Below are 23,613 nucleotides of genomic sequence, written 5' to 3'. Positions count from 1 at the left end.
GCAAAAGAAGACTAAAAATCTCAACCTGGTGAATAACGGGACCCAGAGGGATGGTGCCCTTAAACAGCAGGAAGCCTTCTCCTCAGTCAGTATATGCCACATCCTCCCGAAAAGAACACTGTGCTGCCTTGAACAAGAGTGGCCCCCATAGATCATATATCTGAACCCTTAGTCACCAGGGAGAAGAACTGTTTGCAAGGATTAGAAGGACTAGGAGGTGTGGCCTGATTGGAGGAAGTGTGTCACTGGGGGGTGGCCTTTAAGGCTTCAAGAGCCCATGCCAAGCCCGAATCTCTCTCTCCTCTCTCCTCTCTCTCTCTCTCTCTCTCTCTCTCTCTTCTCTCTCTCCTCTCTCTCTCTCTCTCTTCTCTCTCTCTCTCTCTCTCTCTCTCTCTTCTCTCTCTCTCTCTCTCTCTCTCTTCTCTGCCTACAAATAATGATGTAGTCCCAGCATCTCAGCCACTCCAGCACCCGCCATGACGACAATGGACTAAACCTCTGAAACTGGACGCCAGCCCCGATTAAATGCTTTCCCAAGAGTTGGTCACATGTCTCTTCACAGCAACAGAACTAAGGCCAAGGACTAGCATGGAGAGCAGGGTGTGGCAGGGCACAGTTGTAGTCCCATCACTTGGGAGATGGGGGCAGGAGATCAGAGGTCATCATCAGCTGTACCAAGTTGGAGGCTGACCTCGGCTGCATGAAAACTTGTCTCAAAACTAAACAAAAGCCTTTCTTCATGTAACACCAGCACCCGAGGCTGCGGGCAGGTTGACATGTCAGTCAGCTTCCCCCCTTGTGTTGAAATGATCATCAAGCATTACACTGAAAACAAACTATAAAGCCACTTCAAGGTGAAAATGCACATTTGAGCATGAAGTGCAGCAGCATTTCAAGAAGCGATGGACGTGATAAGGTACCCAGATCGCAGGAAAAGCCTTTGGTGCATCGTGAGAACTGACAGAGTTAGACTGGCCAATAAATGATAAAGAGGAGAGAGACCAGATTATCGACACTATTAGTATAAAAGAATGACTTAAAATACTGAAGTATTGAGAGATGCTTTTAGGAAAATATAACTTCAAGGTTTTTTGGGTTTGTGTGTGTGTGTGTGTGTGTGTGTGTGTGTGTGTGTGTGTGTTGTTTTTCCTAAGGCAGAGGGAGGTGGCGGCACACACTTGGGGGGCACCAGAAGGCTGAGATAGGAGAATCATGAGTTCAAGACCAGCCTGGGCTATAGAACCCTGCTCAGAACTAAAGTCAAGTTACTAAACATAGAGATGTGGGCTGGTGAGAAGACTCGGGGATAACCACTTGCCACGAAATCCTGAAGACCCGACTTAGTCCCCGGGGCCCATGAAGGCCAGAACTGACTCTCAAAAGTTGTCCTCTGACCTCTGCAGATAGATCACTGCACTCAGGTATCCAGACTCACACACAAATAAATAAAAATTAAGGAAAAAAAAAAAAAGGAGCCGGGCGGTGGTGGTGCACGCCTTTAATCCCAGCACTCAGGAGGCAGAGCCAGGCGGATCTCTGTGAGTTAGAGGCCAGTCTGGGCTACAGAGTGAGTTCCAGGAAAGGTTCCAGAGCTACACAGAGAAGTCCTGCCTCGGAAAAAAAAAAAAAAAAAAAAAAAGATGTTGCTATGTTATCATAAAATATTATCAGAAAAACTGAAACTTACATTCATTCATGTTTACTCTTACACTTTTACTAAGTTTTAAAGTTTGGGCTGGCCAGATGGCTTTGCAGGTAAGAGAGGCTGCTGCTAAGCCTGTCAGCCTGAGTACCGTCCCCAGGGTGCGTGGAAGGAGAGAACCAACTCCTACGAATGTGACCTGACCCCTGACCTCTACACATGTATGTGCAAGCACACACACTCAAATAAATGTGATTTAAAAAAATTTTCTGAGACTATGAATTTAAAAAAATACAGTTTGGAAAAAAATTGGTAGCAAAAACCTTCTAATGAAAACCAAAAGTCTAGTCCAGGGCCTCTCCAATTTCATTGCCTGAGGCATGTTTTTGTTTTTCTTTTTAAGAGCACATGACACGGAGCCCAGGAAGGTGCGTGCAGAATTTCGTTGACGCACCACTTAGCTGACCCATCTCATGACTAACTCTCGGAAACACGTGTCATCTGGAGAACCTGGAACAGGCTTGCTTAACTCCCGGCTGTCCTCGGGGCAGTGGTGTGGTTCCGTTAGTTCCTGGGGTCTGTTGTAGAGATTACCTCCCGGCTGGGTCTTTGCATCCGGGGTGTGGCTCTCACGCCTGCCCACTCAACACAGCGGTTCACATCATTCAGTAGTTGTTTGCTAGATGAACATTATTCCTGGCAGGGCCAAGTAACTCCGGGATTTCTCTTTTTGCTTCTTTTCTTCACAGCCGTTTGTTTTACTTGGAGTTAATGGGTGCCTGTTTTTTTTTCACTTGCACAGGTTGCTGTACGTGTTTTCCTACCCCTCCCCCACGAGGCCAGGTGTGCCCCATCCCTTTTCCTTAGGAACGGTCGGTCCCCTGGGCGTGCACCGCTTTCATCCTCAGTATAAATTGTGGAACTCGCTGCACAGTGCTCCACCTGGGTCATCTCACTGCTCTTTTGGGTCCCGTGACTTCTCTCAGAGTATGTTCATATATCCCCTTCTTTTCCTGGACTTTTTCACCTGTAGTATCGTTTTAAAAAGGCATTTTTGGAGGTCACTGTATGTAGTTTTTTCATGTTTGAAAATGTTTTGTTGGAGGTCAGAGGACAGCCTCGGGTGTTGATCCTCACCTTCCGTGATGGACAGTGTGATGTCAACTTGACACAAGCTAAAGTCATCTGAGAGGAGGGAATTTCAACTAAGACAATGCCTCTGTAAGATCGGGCCATGGGCAAGCCTGTAGGGCATTTCTTAATTAGTGATTGATGGGGAGGGCCCAGCCCATGGTGGGTGGCGCCATCCCTGGGCTGGTGGTCCCGGGTTCTATAAGAAAGCAGGCTGAGCGAGCCATGGGGAGCAAGCCAGTAAGCAGTGCCCCTCCATGGTCGCGGCATCAGCTCCTGCCTCCAGTTCCTACCTTGACTTCCTTTGATGATGAACAGTGATATGTAAATGTAAATCAAATAAATCCTTTCCTCCCCAGGTTGCTTTGGTCATGGTGTTTCATCACAGTGGCAGAAACCCTAACTAAGACACCTTCTTGGTTGTTCACTATCCATGTGCCAAACTAACGGAATCACAGGTTTCTGTAGATTCTCATGTCTCCATCCCAAATCCTGCCTTAGGATGGAGGTAGACTAAAGATGCTCACTGTTGTGCCCAGCTCTACGTGGGCTCTGGGGAATTGAACTCAGATCTTCATGCTTGTGTGGCACATGCTTTATTCACCACCTCATCCCCTCAGCCCTACCATGTTTGAAGATATTTTTATCTCGTCCTCACAGCTGCTTGCTAGCTTGGCTGGACATAGACTCCCAGGCTGACAGCTAACTGTCTCATCTCACTGTGGACAGAAATTGTATTACTGAGAAGTTCTTCCTCTTCTGTTCACAGAATTCTGTCTGACATTTCCATGTCGCGTATGTCCATCACCCCTGGAGGTTTATCTCATGTGCCTGACAGAAACTCTGGCACATGGCTTGGATGTTGTGGTGCTTTGAATAGGCACGGCCCCCATAGACTCATGTGTTTGAATGCTTGGCCCATAGGGAGGGGCACTATTGGGAAGTGTGGTTTTTGTTGGAGGAAGGGTGTCACTGTGGAGGTGGGCTTTGAGGCCTCTGATGCTCAAGCTATGCCCAGTGTGGATACAGTTTCTCCTTCTGCTGCCTGGGGATCAAGATGTAGAAATCTCAGCTCCTTCTCCAGCACCATGTCTGCCTGCATGCCGCCATGCTTCCTGCCATGATGATAATGGATTCTGAAACTGGAAGCCAGCCCCAATTAAATGTTTTCTTTCCTAAGAGTTGCCGTGGTCATGGTGTCTCTTCACAGCAGTAAAACACTAAGACAGATGTGCTGAGACCAGCCAACTCCACAACACCTCCGTGTACTTCCTGGGATCAAGCATGTGGTTCTCTTCCCTCTGGTTTCCTGAGATTGTTCCATAGGATAAACTCCATTACTATTTTAAATTACGTCTTTCTTTTTGGTGGTTGGTGGGGTAGAAGGACACTGACTATTGAATCCAGGGTCCTTCACAAGCTAGGCAAATACTGTACCATTCACCTATATGTATATGTACATCTTGCCTCGTATATCATTTCTTTCTTTTTTTTTTTTTTTTTTTTTTTTTGAACAGGTTTCTCTGTGTAGCTTTGCGCCTTTCCTGGAACTCACTTGTAGCCCAGCTGGCCTCGAACTCACAGAGATCCACCTGGCTCTGCCTCCCGAGTGCTGGGACTAAAGGTGTGCGCCACCACCGCCCGGCTGTATATCATTTCTATGTAATCTAAGCCACCCCTGAACTCCTGAACTCAAGCAATTCTCTTGCCTCTGACCCCCAAGTGGCTGGCACTGTAGGCATATGCCACTGTACTAACGCCGCCAATCTTTTGCCCAAGGGGAAAATGTCCAGTGGCCGGCATTCCATATGAGGAGGGAGTTAGGTTCCAGATCAAAGTCCTCTGGATACAGTTTTAGTTAATTCCCTGATGTTAAACTTTACCATTCCTCCAAATATCTAGCTTCCTAATAATGTTAAGGGACAGATGGACACAATCGCAACCACTGGACCCCAGATCAGCTTCTCCTGCCTGAAGACTGTTGTCATTCCCTAGACATGATAGCCTACAGCTCGTGTTTTTTCGATCATTATAGGCTAGGTTTAAGTCTTAACTCTCCCTTCAATAACCATGTGACTTTAAGCAATGCATCTCCACAATGAATTTCTGCTTACCAAATAGAGACAAGTAAATTCTACCTCCTCGAGTGGTGAGGGGTGAATGAGACAGTCTATGGCCGATACAGAATACCATGCCTAGAGCCAGAAACCAATGCACAGTTAACTCCTGAAGCTCCTTCCAGGGCCGAGTCCCTAACAGTTCTATAACTTTCATGTTAATTTCTACAGAAATTAAACTAAATGATAATATCAACCACAGGAAGTTTTTCAGATAAGAAATTGGATTACAGTGGCCTAAGTATAAGAGTTTGTGAGTTTATCTGGCTTAAGTTCTTGCATTTCTTGCCGGAAGGTTGGCAGTAAGATCTCACAAGCATTCTGTGCTAGCACACTCACACCACACAAGCATTCTGTGCTTGCACGCTCACACCGCACAAGCATTCTGTGCTTGCACACTCGCACCACAGGCCATTGTCTTCCACTGCCGGGATCAAAGGACTCTGCTCTCGGCAGCTTACAAGTTTATGGGTCCAAACCGAACCCACAGCCGCTCCAGGAATGTGTTTTCAAGATAGACGTGAATCACAGCCCCAGGCTAATTCTTTGCCTGTGAACATTTTTCCTGAAAGTATTCTTTTCCCTCTTCTGAAGGACAGGATGTTCCAAGTCACCAAAATGATTTTATTCAGAAGATGGAATGGATAAAGTCGTGTCTGAGAAGAGACCAGGGCAAGGACCTCCACACAAGAAACATTCCAGAATACTTGCAAAGAATGTTAGTCGAGTGTCTTGTGCTATTTTACTACAGACCTGGGGACATAGTGTCTCCACGCCACATTTTAGAAGATCTGAAGCCTCCAAAAAGGAGCCACCTTCAAGTTGAGAAGGAGGGGAAGCAGTGTGTTCTACCAAGATAGTGGAACGCAGCAAGACATAGCCAAGGTGATGATGAAGGAATGTTCCAGAAAGACCATGCACGAGGCTAGAAAGCACGAGTTTAGACTACAAGAAGACAACAGAATGCTGTGGGTGGGGCGGGGATGCCTCTCCAGAGGAGAAAAACATAAAAACAACTGAAAAATGATCAGATGCCTTTGAGTGTTTCTGGGAAGAATTTCTTGTTGTTGCATTGCTGTTGGTTTTGTTTTGTGAAGCTGGAGTTCTTAACAAACTAAACCAAATTAAAGCAGTTACTGATGTCAAGAGAATGAAAAGTTCTAGAAGTGTATGACTTGACAGGGAGCAAAATCAAAATGTATCAAATGCTATGTGTGTGGGGGGGAGGGGTGGGTTGAGAGCTACAGGATCATATCCCATACAGCGAGAACTGAGAGATCGTGCCTAAATGTTTAAAAACTAGTTGTATAAGAAATATGGATGAAAATATCAGAAGAAGTAACTATGGTAATTAAAGATGATCACCCTCAAGGAAGTGGATATAGGAGGGAGACAGAAAGGGCCTACTGTTATGTTCTGTGGCATCAACGGACATTTGACATTTGACTCGTGTTATTTTCGGTGAGAATAAAAATATTTTAAGAAATCACATTTGGTTATTTTTCCCCAGACTAGTTTTTTTACACGGATAAATGTACTATTGGCATTGTGTGATCCTTGTTAGAACGGTCACAGATATGGTTATTGCTCTCCCAGAGGACCTGAGTTCTAGTCTCAGCACCAACATCAGGCAGCTCACAACCAGCTGGAACCCCACTTCTGGGATCTGACACCCTCTTCTGGACTCCATGGATAAACACAAATACAGTAAATAAAAAAATAAATAAAATCTTGTTTAAAAAAATCAAGTTAATTAATCATTCATAAGTGCATTACCTCCTAGCTATCATTTTTGTATGAAAACAAAGTCTATTTTATTGACGATTTCCAACAGTATAGTGCGTTGTTATTAATTAAAGTCACTAAATTACACAGTAATCAGTCAACCTTTCTTTCTCTCTTCTTTCTTTCTTTCTTTTTTAGGTACTGATGATTCAACCTAGGCCCTTTCATATGCTGGGCAAGTGAGGTACCATTGAGTTAAATCCACAGTGCCATACAGTAAATTACAGTGTGTGTGTGTGTGTGTGTGTGTGTGTGTGTGTGTGTGTGTAAGAATACATATTTAAAGAGATTGACATCTTCTATAGCTTTTTATGAATGAGATAGTCACAATGAAATTCGCAGGTGTCTACTTTATATATGTTGTTAGCGTTTGAACTGGAAATGTCCCTGCAGGGGGCACCCTCATGTTTTGGGTGCTCGGTTCCTAGCTTGTGGCACTGTTTTAGAGGCTAGGGAGCCTTTAGGTGGGTCCTGGTTAGTGATTGGATCACAGAGGGGCAGGTCTTTACAGGTCATACTAGCTCACGGCTCTAGGCTACTCCTGCTTTCTGGCCTGTGCCGTGTGGAGACTCCCACCTCCCATTACCCACTCCCACAAGTCACTGATGGAGCCACTTCCACGAATGCGCTGTCCCTGTCGTGATGAACTGAAACCCCTCCGAAACTGTGGGCTCCCTTAAGTTGTCTTGGTGCCTGCAATGTGAAAAGCAGCAAATACAGAAAAATCGGTACTAGAGTGGAGCTGCACACCTTCAGGTCCAGCACTTGGGAGACAGGGGCAGGTGGATCCCTGTTAGCTCACCGAGAGCCTGGTCTAACACAGCTTCAAGCCAGACTACGAAATAAGATCCTGTCTCAAGGGAAAACAACATGGACTGGAGAGAGAGCGCAGGTCCTCTACACTTTGGGAGGACTTGGTTCCCAGCACCCACCTGGTAGCCCACAATCATGTATAACTCCAATCCCAGAGGATCCAATGTCCTCTTCTGACCTCTGTGGGCAACAGGCATGCACATGATGCATGCATACACACATGCAGGCAAAACACTCACACGCATAAAATAAATACGTCTAAAATAGTTTTTAAAAAAGTAAAACAACAACAAGAAGCACTCCTACCCCACCCCAAAAAAAATATCAGCACTGAGAGTTGGAATCATTGCTGAGGTAAAGCAGGCCCTGTAGTTCCCAGGCTTTGGGGACTGGTTCGTAAAATCAATGTGTGGGAACTTGGACCTGCAGGCTGTAGATGCCCTAGAATCTGTGTGCAGAGCATGATGGGCCATTCCGGTGAGAGTTGGAAACACTGGAATGTGACAGGCATGCATACAGTAGACAGGTCTCAGAAAGAAATGAGAATCTGTCAGGAATCAGACTGCGGTCATTTGTGCTACGTTTTGACAAAACAAAAATTAATATTTTAAAAATGGCTCGTGTCCTTCCCATGTCCTGAAAATTGAAGTGAGACCAAATTAAAAAGAAATGGACTGATTAATGTGGAAGAAGAAATTCCAAACAGCAGTCAGGCTATGGCATGGTTGCTGCTGGCTGCTTCTTGCTAGATTTACAATGAGAGAGGGTGAAGAGATGAGCAGAGGGATTTGGAAAACGCGCAGCTTGATGAAAAAAGAAGCGTGAATACAGTTAAAGTTGTAGGCTAGCAAGAACTACCAACAAAGCATCAGCAGTTAGAGAGATGGGAGACATTTAGGAGAAACCATGCACTTCGCACTGGGACAATAGGAAAGATGCCTTGAGGGCAAGACCCCAACTATTGAGAGAGTCAGGATGCAAAACTAAAAAACGCATTCAAAAGACTTCCCGTTTAAAAAGGGCCAGAGCGCTTTGCTGGAAATGGGTACAAAGGGAAATGTTCTTCCAGGTTTAGCCACACGGGCGCTGGAAGGCCAGGGCAGCAACAGTCCATATGGAGCTGGTAGAAAAGCTTGGTGGTATCTGTACGGCTCTGGTTTTGTGGGTCGGCAAGGCTTGCACCAAGGTTCCAGAGAAGCCGGGCAATGCGTAACAAGGTTGTGTTCCCTGCAGGTAGCCCCTGACGGCTGTGCAGAAAGCTGTGGAAGCCAAGTCTAAGCTGTAATGGAGACATCAGGATGTTGCTGGCGACGCCAAGAATACAAGATGTCTGCCAAGGAAAAGTGCGGGTACCCAGTGGAGATGGACGAGGGTCACACAGGCTGCAAATGTCAAAGCTGTATGAATTCGGAACTCTAACCTGTTAGAGCCCAGACGATTCCACCACATGCCCAATAACGTTTGTTCTGCGGGCTGTGGGCCTCACTTTGGGCTCATTTTTCCTTTCTGTGTCCCCACTCACCCCTTTGGAGAGAGACTCTTTCACTCTGTGCCACTGAACATTGAAAATACATAAACTTGTATTTTTACCATACTGGGGCCCACAGCTAAGAGTTTGCCTTGAGTACCCAAAAAGACTCTGGATCTTTGAACCGTGGTGGGATTGCGGAGACTGTCCACGGGGTCGGGACAGGTTAAAGGTAGACTAAATTCACTTTGTGTTCTGAGACGGTCGTGAGTCTCGAGGGCCCAGAACCAGACTGTTATGGCTCGAAAGTCAGTGTCCCTCACAGGCTCGTGAATTAGATGCCCAGTCCCCAGCTTGTGCCATTACTTTGAAGGCCGTGGAGCCTTTAGGAGGTAAGGCATGGCTGGGAGAAGCAGGTCCCTAGGGGCAGACCTTTGAAGCTTGCACCCACTTCTGGTTCTGGCCCGCTATTTCTGCACCCAACGTCCGTAATGACATTAGGGTTCACACTTGGCACTGTACATTATGTGAATGTGACCGTGATGTGAACAAGCCAGCATTGCATGCTTCCACCACCATGAACTCCGGCTTCCACCACCATGAACTCCACCATGCCTTCCCCACCACGGTGTGCTAAAGTTTCTGAAATTATGAGTCGAAATTAGACCCTCCCCTCACCTAAGTCGCTTTGGGCAGGTATTTTTGTCGCAGTTATGTAGAATGGAGCTAACATGTATAGCTGGTATTAACTGCCTTAATCATTCAGTCATCACTTACTATTATGTGAGCAAAATGATAATACATTAGGAGTAAGCATCAAGTCCGTTTTGCACTAACGCTCTACATTTTACTTACAGGTGTGAAATAGTTCGGTGGGAATCTTTGAACCGCAGAACGAAATACGAAGCTCCTATATGTAAAAATTAATAATAATAATCAATTAAAAATGGTTTTCTAAATCTATTTTTAAGTGAAGATATCTTTGTTAATTTATTGCTCATCTCTCATTAAATACTTTAAAACGTTAATCTGGATATGAGGTTCACGGCGAGGTTTGAAAGCCACCAGGATCGGTACATGGCCACATATGCAAATATGAGGTCTCGTGTGAGATCCAAAGTAGCTTGATGGGCTAATAGTTACCTGGAAGCAGCCTTGGGAACAGGTGCAGGGAGTATCTCGTACTGTCCTGGGCAAAGCTGGAGTGACTACAGAGAGGGGACAGACACAATGACAGGTTAATACAGTTCATAAGCTCACCACATTACCTTCATTCATAACCTTTGATTGTACAGGCACACGACATTTCCCCATGTTTTCCCTACGACTGGAAAAGGTATACTTTCAAAAGCAGAGCTTCAAGACAGTCAGCATGTATTCACTTTTCACATATACGAATGGTGTTTGTTTGTTTGAGACAGGATCTCACTGTGCAACTTTGGCTGTCCTGGAACTCGATATACAGACCAGGCTGGCCTTGAACTCACAGTAATCCACTAGTCTCTGCCACCCCCACCCTCACCAGAGCTGAGATTAAAGGCATGTACCAGTATGCCTGTCCCCACTTATAGAAGTTTAAAACCTTGTTTATAGACTTTTTTGGTTCACAATACAATTGAGGCAGGCACAATGGTTTCCCAGAGCTCCCTTGCCCTTACGTATGTCTGGGAGTTCCCCACTAACATCCGCACCAGAGCAATGCACTTGTTTAGGCTGCTGAACTTACATCACACATTGTCTGCACTGAAGGTTCATAATGACATTAGGGTTCACCCTTGGCATTGTACATTCTGTGAATCTGGACAAATGTACAATGGTACACACACACACACACACACACACACACACATCATTATAGATGATGCAAAGAATTTTCCCTGCTCTAAAATCTTCTGCCTGTTAGCCCCTCTTTTCCTAACTCCTGGCAGCCACAGATATTACTGCCTCTGTGGATTTCCCCTCTTCACTCACCATGTCATATTGATACTGAGTAGGATGGCCCTAACATCTGGTCAAGATGTGTCTCTAGGATGTAGGCTGTCTTCAAAGATGTAAGTGACCACATACAGGAGCTGTTGCCCCCCACCACACGCTTTCTTGCAATACTTGCATAGGCAATTTGTCTGAACTTGACCAATATATTATGGTCTTTCTGAGGTAACAGTTGTAAGCACTTTCGCCATCTTTTGTGAGCTAGACACAGACTCAAAACAATGCACACGCCCAGACTGTCATGTCAAGGACAAGATCAATGGCCTTCACTGAAGAACAGTCAAGCTGTGTGAGAAATCCTGGGGTCCCGCTTGCCTTCTTGTCCATATAGCTTTGCTCTCTGCATCCTTAAGAACCAGCTCGAGAGCTCTATGCTTGTATCAATCAGGCAGGAGCACATGCCCCAGGAAAGCCTCGTTTGGATGGTATTCTTGCTTCCTCCTGGTTTCTATCCTGGATTAAGCAAAAAACCCAAGGCTGAGATAGCAGCACTAGGAGCAGATGCAATGAGAAAGTTTACAGAGTAGGGGTTGTAGCTCAGGAGGCAGGGTGCTTGCGGAGCGTGCACAAAGCCTTGGGTTTGATCCCCAGCACAGCGCAAATTCAATGAGGTTACACAGGCCTGGAATTCCACCACTCAGGACGTGGAGACAGCTTAAGGGCCAGTCTCATCTACATAGGAAATTTTGGGCCAATGTGGGCTATACAAACTGTCTTAAAAAAAGAAATAATGAAATAAAAACTGCTGACACTCAGCTCATAAGACTGATGATGATGTAATTAGAACCACACAGTAGGTGATCTCCTCAGAGCAGCTTCATTCACCGAACACATATTAGGCTTCCTGTATGTCTTTCTATGGCTTCAAAACACGGTTCTCTAGAGCTGAATGATACTCTGTTGTCTGGATGTACCACAGCACATCTTTGTTAACTGCTGAAGAGCATCCTCACTGCTTCTAAGACTTGACAATCATGAGCAAAGCTTCTATAACCATCATATGAGTTTGGGGTGTGTGTGTGTGTGTGTGTGTGTGTGTGTGTGTACGTGTGATTTCAAATCCTATCGGTAATAAGGCATGAAATGGCTGAATCACATGGTAAAGGGATGTAAAACGTTTGAAAAATTGTCTCTAACGTGACTCCACAACTCTGTGTTCCCACTTACTATGGACCAGAGTCCCTGCTGTTCGTACTTGGTGGTGTCTGTGTTCTGGCCTTGGTGGGCAGTGGGATCCCACTCTGCGGTTGATATTTTGATCGTCATTTTCCTGATGACATAAAACTTGTTTGCCATCTGCATATTTTCTTTAATGTCTGCAAGGTATTTGGCCCATTTTTTAATGTGTGTGTGTGTGTGTGTGTGTGTGTGTGTGTGTGTGTGTGATTCACGACAAGCTGTGTGCACCATGCGAGTGTGGAGGTCAGAGAACAACTTCCGGGAGTCATGGTGACAAGTGTCTTAACCACTGAGCCGACTCCCCAATCTGGAGTCACTTTCTTACCATTGCACTTTAGGAGGGATTTATATGCTATGTTTATTTTATTTTCTTAGACTTTTTTATGTGTGTGAGTATTTTACACACATGTATGTCTGTGGACCATATACATACCTGGTGCCCATGGAGGTCAGAGGTCATACAGGGAGTTGTGAGCCACCATGTGGGTGCTGGGAATTGAACCTGGGTCCTCTGGAAGAGCAGCCAGTTCTCTTAACCTCTGAGCTGTCTCCCTGGCCCCGACTGATAGTTTTTTGTTGTTGCTTTGTTTTGTTTTTATCGTGAATGGGGTTGAGTTTTGAAAATGCCTTTTCTTTTTCTAGTTTTCCGTGTTCTTCTCCCCTCTAAGTTCGAGCGTGTTCTGCGCCTCGGTTTTCTCCCCCCTCTTAGCACGGCCCCTTTAGTGTTTTCTTTAACTCTGGCTAGTGCTTGCCCTAGAATCTGCAAAGTACATCCGTACTGAATCCCAGCATCCTCTCAAAAGACACTATGCCATCTTGTAGACAATGCAGTGCCCTGTTACACAGGAGGCTGGGGAATTAAAGCCAGCCTCCGAGCTGGAGTAAAATGTTGTAAGTTTAAAAAAAAAAAAAAAAAGCTGGGTGTGGTAGTGCACACCTTTAATCCCAGCACTCGGGAGGCAGAGACAGGCGGATCTCTGTGAGTTCGAGGCCAGTCTAGTCTCCATGGTAAGTTCTAGGACAGACAGGGCTACATAGAGAGAGCCTGTCTATGTAAAAAATATTCTCCCCTCCTGAATCTGTGCCATTATCATTCACTGCACTTATAGATAAGTACACACATACATACAGTATTTATGTGTATTATAAATATGCATCACCAGATACAAAGGCAGGTGGATCTCTGAGTTTGAAGCCAGTGAGTTCCAGAACAGCCAAGGCTACACAGAGAGACCCTGTCTCAAACTATCAAACAACAACAACAACAAAAAACCCAAAAAAAAAAAAGAATAAAAAGTAAATTAGAATACGACCCAGGTGTGATAGTACACACTTGTAACCCCAGCACTCAGAAGGCAAATGAATGAGAATCATGAGTTCAAGGTCAGCCTGGACTACACATCAAGACTCCTCCCCAATAAACAAAAACTAGTCAATAGACAAAAATGAAACAATACAATGAAAACTTTGACCTGGATGTAGTCCTTCAATGGCTCTTCATTTCAGCAATGTAGAGTTAAGTTTCTGACATATATCATTGTGGGGGTTTTTCTTTTTTTTTTTTTTTTTTTTTTTTTTTGGTTTTTAGAGACAGGGTTTCTCTGTGTAGCTTTGAGCCTTTCCTGTATCTCGCTCTGTAGACCAGGCTGCTTAACTACAAAACCTGTCTGCTCCAAGTGCTGAGATTAAAGGTTTGAGCCACCACCCGGGCTCTTCTTTTTTTTTTAAACAAACTTCTTTCAAAATGTGATTGTGTGTGTGTGTGAAGAGAGAGAGGGGAAAGAGAGAATACCAGAGGTCAACATCATGTGATTCCTCAGTGGCTCACCATCTTGGTTTTTTGTTTTGTTTTGTTTTGTTTTGTTTTGTTTTGTTTTAGACAGGTTCTCCCGAGCACTGAGTGGCTAGGCAGGCTGGCCAGTGAGCTAACTGCAAGGATGCTCCTGTGTCTGCCTCCTAGAACTGGGTTACAGATGTGAAGTTTGTTCCCTCACCCGACTCCGAAGCATGGTGCCTGGGGGTCCAATCGCAGGTCCTCTTGCACGTTACCAAAGGAACTACCTCCCTGGCCTCCGACACTTTTTCTAAATGTTTCTTGCAGAGTCTACTAGTGATAAATTTCCTCCATTTCTGTTGATCTAAGTTTTTATTTCTCTATCCCTTTTGGAAGGCCGTTTCCTGGAGTCCAGAATTCTAGGTTGGTGGATTTGTTCTCTCTGGACATTTAAACACTCCACTCCAGTCTCTCCTTGCTGGCAAGGTGTCTGCAAAGGAGCTGGGTAGAAGATTTAGTCTGACTCCTTAGTGGATGTTTTCACCTCCGGCTTCTTTCAGAGTTTTTTTTTTTTTTTTTTTTTTTTAGCGTGTGCTGAACTCTTTTTTTTGGTTTGTTTTCTACTCTCCGCTCTTTCAGAGTTTTTGCTTGGTACCTAATACTATCTGAGAAACATCTTTTTTTAAAAAAATAGTTCTTCCCTTCCTTTCACAAGTTCATTCAACACATTTGTAGAGTTTGGGCACTCTGAAGTTTTTCAATCTTTGTTCTCTTTACTTTTCAGTTTTGGAGGATGTTGCTGAAATATCCCCAAGCTCAGAGTCTTCCTGCGGCCATGTCCACTGTAGCAATAAATCCATGCTTCATCTACTCTACATTTTCTTCCTTTTTAAAATGATTTATTTAATATGTGTGTGTATTTGTGTGTGTGCGTAAGTGTATGAGAGTGTGTGTGCATGAGTGTGAGTATGTGTATGAGAGTATTTGTGTGCATGATTGTGTGTGATGTGTGTATGCATAAGTGTGCAAGAGAGTGTGTGCATGATTGTGTGTGATGTAAGTGTGTATAAGTGTGTGAGTGTGTGCATGATTGTGTAAGAGTGTTGTGCATGATTGTGTGTGATATGTGTGTATATAAGTGTGTGAGTGTGTGCATGAGTGTGTGCATGATTGTGTGTGGTGCGTATAAGTGTGTGAGTGTGTGCATGATTGTGTAAGAGTGTGTGTGCATGATTGTGTGTGTGTGATGTAAGTGTGTGTGTGAGTACCTTGTGCATATATCAGGTGACATGTGTGTAGAGGTCAGAGGACAACTTTCAGGAGTCAGTTTTCTTTCCAGCCATGGAATCCAGGGATCCGACTCAGGCTGTTGAGTCTTGAGCTCTTGTGATGACTGGACCACCCCCTCCTCACCAGGTACCGTCGACTTAGTCTAGAAAGGTTCCGACCCGGCTGTCTCTCCCTAGGCAGTGTCACCAAATCCATGTCCTTGCCCATGACCTGAGCTCCTCACAGGCAACACAAACGCTAACGGAGGCAGGCGCTTCCGGCCGTTTCCACTTCATTTGTTTGTGATTTTCATAGACATATTCCTAAGCTACGAAGTCAAACCGCGACTCTCTAAACTGGAACATAGGAAGAATGAGAGAGAGCGCGCCGGACAGGAGAACAGCGTTAGTTGGGATTTTTTTTTCTTTACAAATGAGCACAATTGAGAAAGTGTGGAGCTCCCACCCTGGAAACAACTCCAGCTCTTCAGAAAGACCAAGGCGGAGTCTCTTTGCCCCCCTTTAGGCCCACTCCCCAAATGGGGGGTCACCAATCATGATTACGCACTTCTCAAGGAAAAGGGGAAATAAACCTCACCCAAGTGTGCACTTATTTTCATTTGCACAAGTGGATTAGGCTATAAAATTCATTTACATTTACCTTCTTCATTTAATGATGACTTGGGGCGCTCTCACGTCAACGCCTCATTGTTTTTAGTGGGTGCCTAGCAGTGTGCCGCCGCAAGGATGCGCGGGGATCTAATTAAATGAAGTACAAACAATGCTACTGTGTTATATAAGCACTCAATGAACTAGCGAGACTGTAGATCTCACTAAAGTGAGCACGCTCCCTAGACCACCTAACTCGGTGTCACCACAGTTAAGGCTACTTGTATTTTAAGTATTTCTAGGTTGCTGCTCTTTGCCCCATCTCCTTCGAGAATGAAGCCTATTCTCAGTTATCAGAGTATCGTCATTCCAGAAAATGTCAACACCACTCTGAAGGGGCACACAGTCATTGCGAAGGGCCCCAGAGGAACCTTCCAGAGGGACTTCCATCAAACAACGTGGAGCTGAGTCTCCTTGGCAAGAAAAAGAAGAGGCTCCAGGTGGGGTAACAGAAATGGGCTAACAGAAAGGAGCTGGTCACTGACCATCTGCAGTCACGTTCAGAACATGATCAATGATATCACGCTGGGCTTCTGTTACCACATGAGGTCTGTGTATGCTCACTTCTCCATCCATGTCGTTATTCAGGAGAATGGGTCTTTGGTTGAAATCTGAAATTTTGGGGGTGAAAATACGTCCGCAGGGTGCGGATGAGGACAAGCGTTGTTCGTTCTTTCTCTCCAGCCCAGAAGGATGAATTAACCCTTGAAGAAAATGGCATTGAACTTGTTTCAAATTCAGCAGCTCTAATTCAGCAAGCCGCAACAGTTAAAAACAAGGACATGAAAGTTTCGGGGTGGCATCTGTGTGTCTGAAAAGGGAACAGTGAGGCAGGCTGATGAGTAAGACCTGAGTTACCCAGCTCCAGAAACAGGATCCTGAATTATAAGTACGATTTGGGGTGTCTGTGGGGACAATAAAAGACATGTATTGAAAAAAAAAAGATTTCTAGGTTGCCAAATTGCCTTACAAAACACTCCACCAACTGCTCTTCGCATTCGTCATGACGAGGACCTCTCTTTCTTGTCCCCTCTGCACACTGTTTTGGTCATCAGGGAAACTGTCCCCTCTGTCACTATTCCTTTGTGACGAATTACTAGCTGAAGCCAAGTGTCCCTTGGTCTTCCGGTCGGTGCTGTAGCTTGTGGTGAGGCGCTAGCCCCTGTCCTCTGCCCATTTGGAAACCAGAACGTCTGTTTCAGTTGCATGGTAAGAGAACACGGCCCGTTCTCACCCTCGAAGGCAGGTGTGGATGACGCATTGGCCAGCATTTTCTAGAAGCGGTTCATCTTTACGGTAGTGGGTCCACCTTCTTCGGGGGACAGGCTTTGTGCTCAGTCGCTGGCTGCAGGCTGGACAGTGCCACCACCTTCTCCTAGTCCGTTCATTGTGGAACCACTTTCTTTCGGGGTGGGGGGAGCTGACTTGAAGCTATCCTGAATCCCTCTATCATGTTTATTTCAAGCTGGAATGCCTGTATTTAAGTCTCAGGATTCAGATTTCTGTTTGAAATACACCAGGGGCATTTAAGATGTAAGACACGCCCACTCCGCAGGTGGCCTCGGAGCTCGGCACTTCCTGCCTTGGGACAGACGGACAGATTTAGAGCCTTGCCTGTGCCATCCTCAGTAACTCCACAAGTGACGAGGGCGTGGCTGAGTGTGAAAGATCCGTCTGAACATCAGATTTGTCTGCTGTTATGAAAAATGATGTGTAGAGTGTTCAAAATAGTTCGGGAAAGGTTCTGGAAAGCCTAGTTCCTGCCAGTGATGGGTTAGGTGATTCAGATGAGTTTTCTTAGTACTGGCAACTAAACGGGGGGATAAAATGTTAAAAACAAGGAAGAGCATTTAAACCTGCACAGACATGACATTGCTGACGAGGTAATAGGGATAAGACTCCAAAGGACAGTGAGAAACCAGGGAGATAAAGGATTAGCCTGCTGATGTTTGCTGGTACAGACTGAATCAAGCATAATAGTACAGCTGAGTCTGAGGGAACTACAGAGCCCCAGAAGTACCTAGAGGCCAAAGCCTGGGCCAACCAATGATAGGGGAGAGTAGTCTAAAAGAACCCCACCCATATGCCTTTGAGACCCCAAAAGGTTAGTTCCTGAGAGTCAACCTTTCCCACCTCACCCCATTGCCAACGGACTGCAGAGGGCTGCCTTGATATCAAGTGGAATCAGAAAGAGAACCCCACACTTGAGGAAATATAACCCTGGGCTAGTTCTTTGCATAGACTCCGATCAAGATCTGCATTGCGGAAATGAGCCATCACCAAAGAAATGGTCCCTCTGAGCAGGGCCAGCCCAACAGCTCCCCTCAAGTTTCAAAGGAAAAAGTGAACCTTCTCTGGGAGGAAAACAGCCCAGGCCTTGGGGAATTCACAAAAATACATTTTGCAGAGCAAGGAGCAACATGTTGTCACAGATAACCACATGCTGAAAAATCTAAGGACTCCACGAAAGGCCCCTGGGAACTGGAAAAGCGATGTGATGGAGCCACAGAACACAGAGCAGCTTGTGTGGCAAAGGATAGCAGCAGCATTCCTATGGGCCCAGCATGAATTTGCTAAGGAAGAAATTGAGCAAGCCAATTCCACTCCCAACAGGCCTGTCAACCCTCAGGAAAAGTGTTTCGAGGCCACACACATCACAGCGCCGTCCGTTACCCAGGGTCAGGAGGCAGAGCACTGCGGTCCACCAGGGACACTTGGCAAGGTTTGGGTTACTAAAACTGGGAGGGAAGGATACCAATGGCATCTAAGGTGTAGAGGCCAGTGAGGACATGCAGAAAAGCCCTCCCACGGAAGACGTAATCCAACACGGCAGGAGTCCTGAGGCTGAGAAACCCTGCGTCACCTTTCAAGCTCAAAGAGGCAGGGGGACTCAAGGACACATCTGGGCAGGCGATTTCGGAACTGTCGACATGAATTCCGGCCATCACCGACGGGTAGACGGTGTTCACTACCCGGAGACTGGCTGAGCTCACTGTCCAGGGGGACAGTGCAGATGCGGAAGATCGTGAATTCCTGGGCACGCTGAGATGAACGGGATAGGACAGAGGAGCAGAAATAGTGAAGAAGGCCGAGAAGAAGAACCAAGACGGATTGGAAAGAGGTGTCAGAGAAAGGATGAGAGACAGGGCCCCTTAGGAGTGAGGATGTCAACAGACTAAGAAGCCGTTTGATCTCACTGGCTGCGAAGGCCTTAAAAACTGAGACAGTCCCTGAGAACATGGACACAGCAGCCGGGCACACAGTTAGGCTTAGCCAAGGTGTGGCTTCGCCAAACAAGCCAGAGATGATGACGGTGGACATGGGGAGGGGGCGTCGTGACTGAGTGTGAAATTTAAGCTTGTGACAGAGAGGAAACACGAGATGGGTGAGAACAATGTAAAAAGTGCAAGAATGAGTGGGTTCGGGTGGAATGGGGGCGGGGATGCTAGATGGTGACGGGAGAAGAGTCATCTAATTGACACTATGGGGGCCTGAAATTATGAGTCTTGGGGAGAAAAAATCTGAGTGGCTGAGATAGGGATGAAGAAACCAAGAAGCCAGCCAGCCATTTCTATGGGTACTAAAATCACTGTGGGGGCGGGGGGGGGGCCGGGGGAGGACGGAGTAAAGGAAGCCGAATTCTTTCAGAAATAAGGGGAGGAACCATGGACCAGTGGGAAAAAGCAGGCAGCAGGGAGAGAGATGTCACATTTTTACATCTCAAAATACCAAAAACACAAACAAAAAGCCACCAGTATGGATGAGCTATACTCTAAAACTGAGAATGCCATACTATTTTAGGAAATGGCATTGATGTACATATACTATGCCTACCCGGATCCAAATTCTTCTATCGAGGTTGGCTATTGAAACATCAGAATTTGAACTGTACAGGCGAGCAGACAGATTTCTTCTGTCTCCATTCTGAACGTATTCTCGGATACCTTCACAGAGGTAAACACCAAACTCCCCGGCTTCTGGAACTTAATCCTTTGTGGGCCTCGGGGAGGGGGAGGGGAAGAGAAAAGATGAAGAGACAGGAAGGCCATGTTTGCAGAAGGCTCGTCCGGCCCTCTGGGTAAGCTCAGCTCCTGGGTCTTTTAATTAAGGTTTTCAGTTGGGCCCAGCACAGTTTTCTGTGTGATATTTCCACGGTGAGCCTTTGGCTGGCCCTGGGGGTGGGTGAAGAGCCGGAGAGAAAGCAGGAGGGAGGAATGGCAGAGAACGAGGAGTCGAGGTGGCCAGCAGGATTTCACCCGTAGCTCGGTTACCTGATACCAAGTCGTAAAGCCAAGTATAACCCAGGGTATGTATTTGTTCACTGAAGCAAACAGAGTCAGGTTTACCCAAGGAACCTCACAGTCTGCTCTTTTCATAGTCCGGATCAGGGAGGCGTTAGCAAGCAGCTCCATGTCGCATGTGTGTCCACATCCGGCTGGAAGTTTTACGTTCACTTAGCAATCACAACTCTTTCTTGTTTATTTTTGCTTTTGAAGACAAAGGGTTTTTGTTTTGTTTTGAGACAGGATCTCTCTATGTAGTCCTGGCTGTCCTGGAACTCTCTGTGTAGACCAGGCTCTGTGTAGACCTCAGAGATCCGCCTGTCTCTGCCTGGCTGAAGATAGAGTATTATGTAGCCCAAGCTATCTGGAACTTGAGATCCTCCTGCCTCAGCCTCAGTCTGGAATTAGAAGCGTGTACCATGGTACCCAGCTACAACCTCTTGTGTCCAGCCAGTGGCCTTGAATCTCGAGGACTGATGGTAGCCAGCTTCTCTTCGTTTAAGACATGGAGGCCTGGAAAATGAGTGAAGTAACAAGCCAACATCCCTTGAAGAGACCTACTCATCACACAGCCCTTCAAAAAGGCTATGCAAGGGCCCAGAAGTGCATCCTTTCGGTTCCAGCTGCCAAAACCCTGCCTGCCCCTCTCATTGTGGGTAGAGTCCATGGTAGATGGGAAAGAGGGCTCCATTTGTGGTCAAAACCCTCAGTTAAAAGTGCTGTCTTGAGCAGGGCCTGGTGACGGACACCTTTCGTTCTGGTACCCAGGATGCAGAGGCAGGTGGATCTCTTGAGTTTGAGGCCAGCCTGGTCTACAGAGCTACTTCCAGGACAGGGTTACACAGAAAAACCCTGTCTGAAAAAAAAAGAAAGAAAAAAAGAAAAGAAAAAAGAAAAGAAACGTCTCTTCAGCCTTCTTCAAGGTTCCCAGCTAAGCGAGTCTGAGGAAGCCTGTGGTAAGCACTGAGTTACATGAGGGGTTGGAGAGACAGCCCAGTGGTTAAGGACACTTGGAGAGGCCCTGAGCTCAGTTCCCAGCACTCATATCCATCAGCTCACAACTGCCTGTAACTCCAGCTCCAGGGGACCCGGCACCTCTGGCCTCTCCTCACACTCACATACCCACACACAGACACACAATTGTAAATAAATTTTGAAAAAAAGAGTCATGTCGTGCAGTGGTGGTGCACGCCTTTAATCCCAGCACTTGGGAGGCAGAGCCAGGGGGATCTCTGTGAGTTCGAGGCCAGCCTGGTCTAGAGAGCGAGATCCAGGACAGCCAAAACTACACAGAGAAACCCTGTCCCCAAAACCAAACAACAACAACAACAAAGTCACCTACAAGAAACCATGTTTATCATCAGGGGCCAGCTAAGCCTTACTTAACGACACTTCCCACCCAGCCTACACTGAGCTCTTCTCCCTGCCACACTCTTTATCTCAACCCTTGATTTGCCGTGGCTTGTCTTGTTACTGAAGTATTCTGGACCAGAAGCACTTGCCCTTGGCACAGCCTAGTCCCATAAGCACAGCAGCGCTCGGCTATCAGTGAACTTTTGGTGGATCTGAGTGGAATTGGACCCCTCCATGATTACAGACTCAGTTCTGTAAGAAAAAAAAAAAAAATTTTTTTTTTTTTGATGCTAAGGGTCAAGCAACCAGGGCTTTGTGAGTGGTGAGCTCCACTCCAGCCAAGAGAGAGTTTTAAAGGTTATGCTTACACTCTAATAAGGCTGATCAGCAAGAGACAGCACCTTCCGTTTAGAAGAGGCCACCGCATCAACTGCCTCATGAGGCCAGTGTGTGGCCCAAGGCCAGAGAGATCCAAAGATTCCCCGGGTGAGGGAGCCTGCCAGAATGTGCCTCTGAGCACTCTCCTTGGGTTAAGACCTCACAGGAAAGCTCTCACTGGACACATTTGCAAGCCACAGTGCCCTTGTTCCATCTTTAGATTTCTCTGGTTTTAGTGTGTGTGTGTGTGTGTGTGTGTGTGTGTGTGTGTGTGTGTGTGTGTGTGTGTGTATAGACGTGAATACAGATGCCTGGGGAGGCCAGTGGCACTGGATCCCCTGGAGCTGGAGTTACAGAAAGCTGTGAGCTGCTTGACATGGGTGCAGGGAACCGAACTCGGGTCCTCTGGAAGAACAAGTGTCCGGGGTGCTAAGCCATCTTCTGCTTTGTTCAACTGCTGTAGGGAATGAGATATCCTAGGGGTTCCCCTTGGGGGTGGGGTTTATTCCCTGCATCTAACGCACCTTCCCCCAGTGTATGATCGATCGATCAGCAGCTTTTCCCACAGAACCCTCTCTCTGACCGCCGCTCCTTACCTCGTCTTTGTCAACCAGGGTGGTGGGGTTTGGCCGGGGGCGGTCTTTGAACGAGTAGGAGGCCATCTGCTTCTTCAACAGCTCCAAGAAGTCGGGAGGCTTGTAATGCGGCAGGTCGGTTGGGACTGGATCGTTTCTCTGCACAAGCGGTATCCTTTTCCTTCCTTCGTTTTTAAAGTTGTAGGTTGCTTTCACTGGGTTTAATAGGGACTCTTCAATAAAAGTCTTTATGTGGTAAGTGCCAGGTATTGGAGTATTCTGTGGGAAATCGACACCGGTTGTGAGACCATGTGCAGCACAGCCATTTCTATGTGGTATTTCTTTGTCTCTGAATTTAAGAAAAAATTCTTATCAATTTTAACAAATACTCTTAATTTATTTATTTATGTGAATCAGTGTTTTTGTTTTGTTTTGTTTAATTTTGTTTTTTGAGACAGGATCTCAGTATGTAGTCCTGGTTGGCCTTGATTCACAGAAATCTGCCTGCCTCTGCCTCCCAAGTGCTATTAGGGTGTGCATCAGAGTTTTATCACATGTGTGTCTGTGCACCACATGCGTGTCCGGTGCACACAGAAGTCAGAATAGGATGTTGGATCCCTGGAATTGAAATTATAGACAATTTAGAGCTATCACGTAGATGCTGGGAACTGAACCCAGGTCCTCTGGAGGAGCAGCAAGTGCTCTTAACGGTTGAGCCATCTCCCCAGCCCCTAACAGACATTCTTAGAAACAGATTTATTTTTATTTGATGCATAAGGGTGTTTTGCCACATTTGTGCAGTGCATACAGAAGCCAGAGCAGGATGTTGAATGCCTCAGAACTGGGGTTAAGGCAATCGTTAGCCGCCATGTGGGTGCTGGGAATTGAACTCTGGTCCTCTGGAAGAGCAGCCAGTGCTCTTCTTAACTGCTGAGCCATCTCTCCAGCCACCCCCACCCCAAACACTCTTGATAGAAGAATATTTCAAAGGCACTGTGATGTTTTCCTTTCTGAAGCAACTGCTGAGCATATAGAAGGGTAACGGCTAAAAGCTACCTTTCAACTCCATTGCAGGCACGGTTTAACCTCAGAACTCTGCAAGTTCAAGGCTAGCCTGGTCTACACAGTGAGTTCCAGACCAGCGGAGGATATAGAGTGAGACCCTAGATATATAGTGTGTGTGTGG

The 23,613-nt window shown here is 46.2% G+C and overlaps 1 protein-coding gene and 1 pseudogene across 2 annotated transcripts in view; one reads left to right on the top strand and one right to left on the bottom strand.

The window, feature by feature from the left end:
• The window catches only part of Stpg4 (sperm-tail PG-rich repeat containing 4), a 63,757-nt gene that overhangs the window by 30,813 nt on the left and 9,331 nt on the right, over positions 1–23,613 (bottom strand). For both annotated transcript variants that reach the window (XM_028892881.2, XM_037197969.1), the window contains 3 exons: positions 22,449–22,706; positions 10,100–10,164; positions 9,812–9,866 (listed from right to left, as the gene is read on the bottom strand). In XM_028892881.2, coding sequence (XP_028748714.1) covers positions 9,812–9,866; positions 10,100–10,164; positions 22,449–22,706 — 378 coding nt within the window. The remainder of the gene's footprint in view (positions 1–9,811; positions 9,867–10,099; positions 10,165–22,448; positions 22,707–23,613) is intronic.
• On the top strand, positions 16,112–16,684 carry LOC114709205 (annotated as a pseudogene).

This window comes from Peromyscus leucopus, chromosome 22 (assembly GCF_004664715.2).
Source record: "Peromyscus leucopus breed LL Stock chromosome 22, UCI_PerLeu_2.1, whole genome shotgun sequence".
NCBI lineage: Eukaryota > Metazoa > Chordata > Mammalia > Rodentia > Cricetidae > Peromyscus > Peromyscus leucopus.
The sequence above is the reverse complement of the archived record's forward strand: the minus strand, read 5'-3'. Positions and strand labels throughout refer to the sequence as shown.